Raw genomic sequence first — 10,924 nt, forward strand, 5'->3', positions numbered from 1 at the left:
CATGAGCTAAACTCCCTACGGAAACCTACTAAGAGCATAAAAAAATATTGGCCTTACCTTGATAGTAGTGAATACTTATGTCATAATCCTTGAGAATCTTAAGACATCTTCTTTGCCTGAAATTAAGCTCTTTCAGTGCACTCCATACAAATATTACTACTAAATTTTCAACCCAAACATCACCACTAAAAGCTCCAAATAGTGAGTAGGGTAGTTCCTCTTATGTGCTTTCAACTGCCTAAAAGCATAAGCAATCACCTTTCCATGTTTCATCAACACACAACCAAGTCCCACTCGAGATGCACCATAGTAAAACACAAACCCCTCATTACCTTTAGCTAAAGTCAAAATCGATGCTGAAGTTAGCTTATCTTTCATCTTCTTTAAACTACCCTCACAAATATCTAACCTAGAGAACTTTACCTCCTTCTGTGTCAACTTAGTCAATGGGGCAGCTATCGTTGAAAAAATTTCCACAAACCTCTGATAATGCCCATCCAAACCAAAGAAGCTTCGAATGTAGGTTGGAATCATGGGTTTAGGCCACTTCTTAACACCGCCACCTTTTGTGAATCCACCATGATCCCCTCACTAGAAATAATATGACCTAGAAAAGTGACAGCGTTCAACCAGAATTCATATTTAGAGAATTTGGCATGCAACTGCTACTCTTTCAAGGTCTGCAACACCACATAGAGCTGATTAGCATAATCCACCTCACATTTAGAGTACACCAGAATGTCATCAATGAACACAATGATAAAAAGATCTAGAAACTTATGAAAGACCCTATTCATCAAATCCATGAGTGTCCTTGGGGCATTAGTCAAACCAAATGACGTAACTAAGAACTCAAAGTGCCCATACCATATATGGAAAGTTGTCTTAGAGATATCCATCTCCCTAATATTAAGTTGATGATACCAAGACCGAAGATCTATCTTTGAAAAGAATTTTTCACCTTGCACCTAATCAAATAAGTCATCTATCCTTGGAAGAGGATACTCATTCTTGACCACCACCTTATTCTAATACCGACAAGTAATACATATTCGGAGGGAACTATACTTTTTATGCACGAATAACACCGATGCACCCTATAGGGACACACTGTGATAGATGAAAATATTATCTAAAAGATCCTTAAGTTTCTCCTTGAGTTCCTTCAACCTAGTTGGAGTCATTCTATATGGAAGAATAGATATCGAACGAGTGTCTGAAACCAAACCAATCCTAAACTCAATGTCCCTATCTGGAGGAACACTAGGAAGATCATCCAAGAAGACCTGAGAAAACACATTTACCAGTGGAACCAAATATAAAGAAGGACCTTCCGAGTAAGACTCTTTAATCAGAGCTAGATGATAGAAACACCCTTTAGAGATTAACCTTTAAGATATAAGATACGATATAAACTTCCCTGTAGGAGCTAGGGAACCACCCCCATTTAATAACTGGCTTACCTAGGAGACTAAAGACAACCTTACGGGTCTAGAAATTGAAGGACACATAGTACGAGTGTAATCAATCAAAACCTGGAAAAAACGTAAAAATCCACCGTATCTAGTTCTAACAAATCCACCAAAGTCTCCTTACTACCAACAGATATCACACACCCCCTATACACTCTTTTAGCAACCACAGAGTCACCTACCGAGGTAGAAATAGAAAAAGTGTTTGAAATAACCATGGGATAAAACCAAAATACACAACCACAAATGGCATCATATAAGAGAGAGTGGAACCTAGACTGAGTAAAAACTAAACATCCCAAGAAAAAAGTTGTAACGTACCATTCATGACACCAGGTGATGCCTCATACTCTGGTTGGGTAGTGAGTGCATATAACCGATTTCAGCCTGTGCCAGTACAAAAAATAGAAACAAAAATAAAAGCAGCACTGTTTGGTGCAGAAGCAGATGAAGAGGTAACTGGAACCTTGTTCGCTCCCGACACAACCTTACCAACCAGACTCTTTCTTAGCATATAGCCTAGCTGACCATATTTGAAACACCTGACCCTTCACTTATTGCAAAACCCCTAATTTCACCGACCATAGAACCTACATGGAGGAAGCAATCTCGAAAAGCATTAAGGAAAGTTTCCTTCAGAGAAGACTCATCAAACTCACCCTAGCATGATCCTATTCTTTGTACCATTGGTATACCATATCCTTTAGCTAATAGGTAACGAAATTCGCCCCTTCCATATTCGTGGCCTACATGACCTTGAAGATTTTTTCCATTTAATCAATAAAACCCTGAGGATCATCCTTCAGCTTAACACCATTAAGAGTTTAAAGATTCAACTTCATAAACTATCTAACCCTTATGGCCTCAGAAAATGCAATACTAGATGCATCACACCTAACCTAAGAAGCTACCAACTAAGCAATCATATGAATCAACGGATAAAACTTTGCATTTATCACATTAGGCTGAGGAGACTGAAGAGGACTAGAGGGAACCAGTGGAACTCTAGAGAAATTAGGGAATGAACCCCTAGACCGAGTATGGATCCTCTAAGTAGATTGTGTCCCATCAACATCATCACCAATTAGGAAAGAGGAGTTTTGATGAACTTTAGATCATCGAGTCATGATCTGAAAAACAAATAAATAAAATTAAAAGAGATTCTAAGACACGGACTCCATGTTTAAAAATATAACACAACAAAGAAAAATATTTCCTAAATGCCTCGTATCCTCTCCCTTATGAGTGTGATGCACTACACATACTTAAAAAAGACTCTACTCGACCCATCTTTGTGGACACCCAATTGACCATGAACCCAAAGATTTGGTACAAACTTAACACGACCCAAATTGGGGCCTTTTCATAATGGGCATCCTAAGTCCAACCGAGATCGGGGACCACCCCCATTACCCAACCCAATCCTAAAAACATATACTCTTAGTCAAATGATTTTTAAACGTATAATAAGATAGTAGTTATTACAATTCTATCCTCTAGGATAGGTCTATGACCGTGACAAACCAAAACAATTCCAACCATCCATTATCCAACCAATAGCCAAAACTAAAACAAAACCATAAACCAATCTATACATCCTATACCAAATAAATACAATTATAAATAGATAAATATAATCCCAAAACATAAAAGGATGGAATAATAATAAGTACAGTTAAATGATACCAGCCCCAACACTAATGCAAATACTATAGCTAACACCACTGCTGTCACAGCCCATACCAACCCATAGTAGTTCCACAAAGCCTGTAATCGAAGGTAAAAAATATCTAGTTCGGGCATACCCCCAGGCATAAAAAACCAATGCCTATGAAATAACCAAAGTATGTAAATACATCCATGATATTAAATAGAGCCTTCTGAAATAGAGATGCTCACCACTTCAATCCAACAGAGCTGTTCCCAAATCCGATCACAAAGAAGGAGTAGTAGAATGATTGGTTCATGTATCACGTAGGGACATAACTGCCTAAAGATGAAGTAGTGGGTAAACTCTAGAAAGTACTTGCGATAAGGATAAAATAATGCCATCCTTTAAATTAAAGTAAACAAACCATATGCATTCACAACCATATATATATATATATATATAACTATGTTGGGAAATAGAATTGGGTTTAGCATGCCATTAAAACAATTAACTTGGGTATATGTAGCTTAACCATCCTAGAACCACCCACGGACTATATGGGTATAGTGTAACCCCCTAAATGGGACTTGACGTATTTAGCTACAAGATCTGGAGATACCACAGGAGTATGGGATTCTCTAGTACCCTTCACTCTCCATGATTCATATGTACAAGTGTACTTAGGGGATTTCCATATTCCTTGTAAGTATCATATATGGTCGTCATTACCAATTCTCATGTCGGCAAACATAAGTTTCCAGTGTTTGTCCATTGGACTAACTCCTTCATAGTTAGCTATCCTACCCCGCCATTATTACCTAATTAAAACCATTACCATACAACCAAACCACCATTTCATTTATTATTAACAAAGGGTATAAGTAGTGGTATCCTTATTAAGTTATTAAGTTAACTTGGAGGATTCCTATGTACCACACAAGTAGTTCATTATTGAGTTTTATTAGGGGATTCCCTTGTACCTAATAAGGATTTCAAATAGACAAACCATAACCACCAAGACCTTATCATTTAACCATTATAAACCATTTAAATCATTTAGGGCTCTATTTCCAAGTTATTCCATTCAATAGTTCATTAAAAGTACAACAATTTAGCCAAAAACATTCTCATAGGCATTTTATCTAACAATTTGGGGGCATAGTATTTCCAAAACAAAAACCATGTACCAATGAAACATTCTTAAGAAATCAATAGCTCAACCCACCCTAATAATATTAAAACCATAATTAAAAGACATGGTAAAACCATAACTAACCAATATAACCAAAACCCCAATGAATAATTGAAAACCCAAAACCATACAACATATATGCCATAAAAACAATATATAAAACATGTCTTTAGTTGGAAATAACAATGAGGAAGGGGTAACATGTCTTAAATGGAGAAGAAGATAAGAAGAAATCACCCCTATAAGCCTCAATTGACCACCTTGAAGAAAACCCTAGCTTTTGCTTAACCCAAGAGCCTTGAGAGATTTGAGAGAGTTTTAAATGTTTGATTTATTTCAAATAGGTTAATAAAGCCCCAAAAAGGTGTTTTAAGTCTGGGATCCCAAGGAGTTAGAAAGGGAAATATCTAGAATACCCCTACTTAAACTGTATTAATTTCCCATAGGAGGGTATAACCACTCCACCCATCCATATCCTAGGGTACGAGTGGTACCCATCACTCATGCTCCAAGCAGAATCTCAACCCCATACTAACCATCCTATGACTCCTAAGTCCCACTCGTACCCAATTTTATGGTTGGTACTCATAAATCGTACCCTAGGTAGAATAGAAACACCTAGTTTAAGACATTGGACATCATACGAGTTTCATCATATGACTCAAACCTCATCATATGACCCATATAGAGAAGTCATACCTTTGATAATATCCAACCCAACCATAGTAATTAACATAAGAGTGATGACCCCTAAATCGTATCCCAGCATACAATAAGTACCCTTAGTCGTATGCTATCCGGAGAGTTTAAAAATCAAAAAATATTCTACGAATTAAAACACAGGGTTTTTTACCAAAGCTCTTAATATACCCATGAGATCCATATGTTCTATAGACTCAGATAAGACAGGTGAAAGCATTAATAAAATAAGGTAACACAGAATTATTTGGCCACTATAGTATTTAACTACTAGTCAATTGGACATTATCTTTAGTGTCTGTAAATGTACTTGATTTAATCTTATCTTACTACTATAAAAAGGATCATTAGATATTTTTTGGGAACTACTTATTTTGGATTATGGTATGAAAAAATGAAAAGATTCAACACTTGATGGATTTTTTGATGTAGAATATGTAGGTTGTAAGAATGACAAAAAAGAACAAGTAGCACCTGTCAACTACTAGGAAAATCTTTTGATTTTATGGAACAACAAAAAAGAAGGATGTATTTGTTTTCCAACTATAGAAGTAGAATACATTTCTATTGGATAATGTTATGCCTAAATCTTTGGGTTGGTGCATCAATTAAGTGATTATGATCTATTCTTTCAATTATTACAATATTTTAATGACAATTTTAGTGTTGTTTGTTTGAAAAATAATTATGTACATCATTCTTGCTATATGCAGTTTTGATGATGAGAAGCTAAATTAAAAGGGACCAAGACCCTGAATATGCAATGTACAGTACAGCTGGCATGCGTTGCCTGCACAATTTTGTTCTCTTGTGTAAAAAACTTGAAGGTTCTATTTTATACTGATTAGGACACCCGACCTAATGATATTTTATCCCTAATTAGCACTCATCTAAAAAAAAGATATGCCTTTTCATCAAATGGTTTTTGCAATTACAAATAGTGAAGAGATGCAACAAAAACTCTATTTAAACACTGCTCAAGTTCTTAGCTATTTATGCAGCCTTAAACTGCAATTATCTTGAGTGAGTACTGATTTGTAACTAAACTTCTCATGTTTGAAGAGTTTTTCTTAAATTTTTTAAGAGAAGTACTTAGGTAGAGTTGCCTAAGCTTGTGATTGATTAGTGCTAACTAGCAGAGAAGTTCCTGGGTAGAGTTAACAAACTTAGATTATAGTAGAGCTTCTACTGGTGAAAGGCTCCTGGAGTTTGATGAAATCTAGACAGTAATTACGAGGTTGATTATTGTGGATTTCTTGAGGTGCTTGTGAGGGAAAGACATGGTTTTTCCCTTCCCAGGTTTCCACATAAAAATCTTATGTTTTTACTTTCCTGCGTTGTCTTTGTTTTTCCAACACCTCATAGTTTCTTTACTATTCTATTACTTATGATTGACTATTGAGGGACCTGGTCCCTTACTATGTGATGCAACCCCCAAAGGTATCAACAATTGGTATCAGAGAAGGATCACTCAAAAAGGTCTACACCTTTAGTATTCAGGTCATCATGGTTGCTCTCACTAAACGAGGGGTAGTAAGAAAAAAAGAAAAAAGGGAGAGATTCCTGACTTTGAAGACTATAGAGTCTAACCCAGGTAAAAAAGACATTAATGTTGCACTTCTAGCAACGAGTATTGTTAAAGCAATCAAAAGGGGTAGTCAGCTGATGTTCTAACTTTTGATGGAACATTTTACGTCTTTTCCAAGAAATATTTGTATGTTTTCAAGAAGCTGATATTGTATTTAATACTGGATTTTAGTGTTTTCAGGTTAAGGAGTTAGCTGTAGGAGAAACTTGGAAAAATAGCATAAAAAGGCCACTGACGATCAAACTGGCAGATTGTCAGCCATACGACGGACCGCCAGGATGGTGGTCAGAGTTAAAATAAAAGGAATAGATGAGTGATCTCTGTGATGATCCAAGTGGTGGACTGTCAATTTTGATGGACCGCCAACTTGGCTATCAGGCTTAACCAGAAAACATGATTCCAGAAGATCAAGTGACGGCCCATTTGATAGACCAACGAGCCAGCGATAGTCCGCTAGCATGACCGTTAATTTATAATAAAAACTAAATTTCTGGGACATTCAACAATGGTTCAAGCGATGGTCCATCAGGCTTCCAACGGGCCATCAGCTTATTCATCAACTTGTACGCAACTTTTTCTGAGTTTAAATTTTAAATACTCTACACCTGGGAACATATAAATACCCAATTTAGGTTTAATTTAAGAATATTTTTGACCATATTTCCAACTTAGAACATTATTGTATCATAGTTTTCTCTGAGATTCAAGCTAGAATTGTGGATTTAACATTTTATGCCTATTCTCTTCTAAAGATTCAAGAACAAAACATATGATTTTTTAAGTAATTTTTGAATTCAGTTATGAGAACTTTTTTTTTTCTATAGAGATATGTGGCTAAGCTCCCATAATAGGGGTTATGGGGCCTTGATGTGAAAAGCTGATTAGGGTTGTGAAAACACTTGATTTTCATGGTTTACTAAAGTTGTATAAATCTTTCTTCTCAATAATGATCTTTCTTGGATGCAAACTTGAAGGGTGAGCCAAAGAACATCACTTGTTCGAATAGGAAAGTGCTTGTTGGGAAATAAAGATGTTTACATGGGACCTAAGGGCTTTAATCTTTTGATTAAGGGTTGATGCCTTAACGGGATTAACATACATGAGAGAATAATTGAATAAATTAAAGCATTCTTTAATTTCGAGAGAATTGTAGAATAACCTACTCATTTAGGTTGAGAGACAAATGGGTAGATTATAGGATTCAATAACTCTTGCAATGGAAGTGATTAATTGGAAATTTTAGATAATTCACAACCCTAGCTGCTAGAACATCTTGGAAACCATAACTCTAGTTTTTTTAATCTCATTGAATTATTATTTGAAATGTGAATCATTAGTTGGAACCTTTTCTATTACAAATATTTGGATATATTTCACAAGTCAAAACCCCCTTTTAACTCAGAATCTTTGATCAATAGTCTAGTAAAAATCGTAATACTCAGTGACCGCAGTATTCCCTATGGGATTCAACCCCAACCTAGTTGGGTTCTATATTTGACAGCAATTTCTTACACTTTCTAACTAGAGTTGTTATTTGGGTGTATCAAATTTTGGCATCGTTGCCAAGGAATACGATTGTCAATTAAGTTTGTGATTGTTAATTGACCATTGGTCAAGTTTCCTAATTTTTACTTTAATTTGTTGTTTTTGGTTCATTACAGGTTCATTATTGTTTATGCCATAAACCAGAAGTTTAGGAGAACAACTATTACTCTTAAATCCTGAACCGTATCTAATTGGTAGAATGGAAGAACAACAAGAAGCTTGTAGAGTAGCCAACTTGGCTAGAACACAAGTTAATTGGCAAAATGCAGGGCAACTAACTCATGACCCTAATTCTGATAATGAGGATTTGGGAGATGATGATCTAATTAACAAAACAAATAGGAGGCATACGGAGAATGTAGAGGTCGCTACTAACAAAAATTAGGAAGCTAAAGAGAGAGTAAACTACTAATCTTGTATGCAATTTTATCATGATGAGGAGGAGGATGACTTGGACAAAGCTGGTGTTACAGGAGATGTTATACCACCTACTTTGGCACCTGGGGTGAAGTTCAACATAAGCATCACTATGATAGAGCTCCTTAATCTTAAGGGGTTGTTTAGAAGACTTCTAGGGAATGGCCCAAACATGCACTTGGTGAATTTTATAAACATTTTACAAATCCTTTAACAACCCTGGTATTTGTCAAAATTCAATTTATCTTTGGTTGTTCCCGCTGTCTCTCTCTAAGTACACAATAATGTGGTTGAATAAGTTGAATCCCGATTCTACAACAAACTGGGGGCAATTGAAAGGAGCTTTCCTAGAAAGGTTCTTTTCTCTCTCCAGGATGTTATAGTTGAGGGATAAAATCAGCAATTTCAGATAATTACCAAATGAAGCACTGCATGAAACTTAGATGCGATTTAAGTAAAAGTTGACACAGTGTCCCAATCATAAGATGACCGATTAATAATTAATGGAAACTTTGTATAGATCCTTGAACTCTATAACTAAACAAATAGTTGACAATGCTGCAGGAGAAGCATTCATGAAACTTACATTCAATGAGGCTATATATATGTTAGAGCGGTTAACTAAGACAAGTAAAGCATCACACACCAAGGATTTTTTGGTAGAAACCCCTACTATGTATAGTGGTATATTGGCAGATCAATGTCAGAAAGAGGAAGAGCATGACCAAGATATGGAACATATGAAACACAGATGGATTTGCTTACTAAACACTTATTGTCTGGTTAGACTGAGAAGGTAAAAGTTGTTGGGTCGTAAGGTAGAGATGATTCTGATTCTTAGAAGGAGGCAAACTATCTAAATAATCAAGGGTGTTTTTGAGGCAATAGCCAAGGGAATCAAGGTTGGAAATATTATGACAAAGATATGGACAAAGGGAGTTAGAAGAACAAAAATACCAGGATTGAACTGTATGTACCTACTAAAAATTGGCATAATGCAGCTACCAGTTCAGGCAAGATGTCCATAGAGAACATGATGGAGAAACTATTATAGGGAGTTGAGGCTACCAATGCTAGGGTGACATCAATGAAGAATGACTTATCTTCCATGATCCAGCTAGTAAAATTAACACTCAACTTCTATTAAGTAGTTAAAGCAGCAGATGAGCCAACTCTCACAATATTTAATCAGAGGAAGAGTGGTACCTTACTTAGAGATACTATGCCAAACCCTCAAAATGATAGCTCATACATAGCAAATACCACTCAGAGTGGTAAAATGTTACCTGCTCCTTCTGTGGGAAAGATTGTGATTGATAATATGATCAAAGAAGAGGTAGAAGTGGATAAAACCCATCTAGTGAACTTTGAGAAGTTGGATGGTAATATAAGTATATCTAACCAATAGCAAGTTGATGAGTTAGAGAAATAAATAGAAAAGGATAAGAAAGCAGTGGTTACTACTCTCCAAAAACCACCACTTCCCTTTCCTTATGGATTGAAGAAGAAGGCAGATGATACTAAATTTAGCAAATGTATATTGATGCTAAAGCAACTGACGGTGAATGTTCCTTTACTAAAGGCATTAGAGCAAATGTTTGGATATGCTTAATTTATGAAGGACCTTTTTACAAAAAAAAAAATAGTAAGCTACAAACCAATGGATAACCTTTGCCATTGTGGTGCTATTTCAACAAGATCTATGGTGCAGAAAAAAGCAGACCCAGGAGTGGTCACTATTCCTTGTTCTATTGGGTCACTTGATTTTTCTAAGGCTTTGTCTGATCTGGGAGCGAGTATTAACCTGATGCCATTTGTAGTTTATAAGAAGTTAGGTTTGGGGGCTCCTATACCCACCAACATGCGACTAGTGGTGGCAGATAGGTCAGTGAAGCAGCTAGTGGGAATATTGTATGATGTGTTAGTTAAGGTGGATAGCTTTATATTCCCTGTAGATTTTGTTATTTTGGATTCCAATATAGATTTCGACGTGCCCATAATCTTGGATAGGCCATTCCTTGCAACTAGAAGTGTACTTATTGATTTGCGAGCTAATGAGCTCTTATTCAGGCTTAATAATGATGTAATGTGGTTTGATTTGTGTCAATCTATGAAGTAGCACAAGAAAATGAGTGTGTTATCTATTGTGGATATTTATTTTGAGAATGAGAAAGAAGTGCCAATAGAGGAGAAATTTATTGTTGAGCCTTTGGCTGCAGTCTTGATAAATTATTATAGTGAAGGCATTGAAAAGTATGAGGAGACTGTGTGTGCCTTAAATAAAATGGGATCATATTCTTATGATCACAAGAAGCTGAATCTAGATCTTAAAAATTTCCCAACACCACCGGCTAAACCAT

The 10,924-nt window shown here is 36.0% G+C and overlaps 1 protein-coding gene across 1 annotated transcript; it reads left to right on the forward strand.

Annotated features, from left to right (window-relative positions):
• Positions 1 to 10,224: 10,224 nt before the first annotated feature.
• LOC107865353 lies at positions 10,225 to 10,683 on the forward strand. Its single transcript, XM_016711633.1, has one exon. The coding sequence runs from the start codon at positions 10,225 to 10,227 to the stop codon at positions 10,681 to 10,683; it is 459 nt and encodes a 152-aa protein (XP_016567119.1).
• The last annotated feature ends 241 nt before the right edge of the window (positions 10,684 to 10,924 follow it).

Source organism: Capsicum annuum, chromosome 3 (assembly GCF_002878395.1).
Source record: "Capsicum annuum cultivar UCD-10X-F1 chromosome 3, UCD10Xv1.1, whole genome shotgun sequence".
NCBI classification, from domain to species: Eukaryota; Viridiplantae; Streptophyta; class Magnoliopsida; order Solanales; family Solanaceae; genus Capsicum; species Capsicum annuum.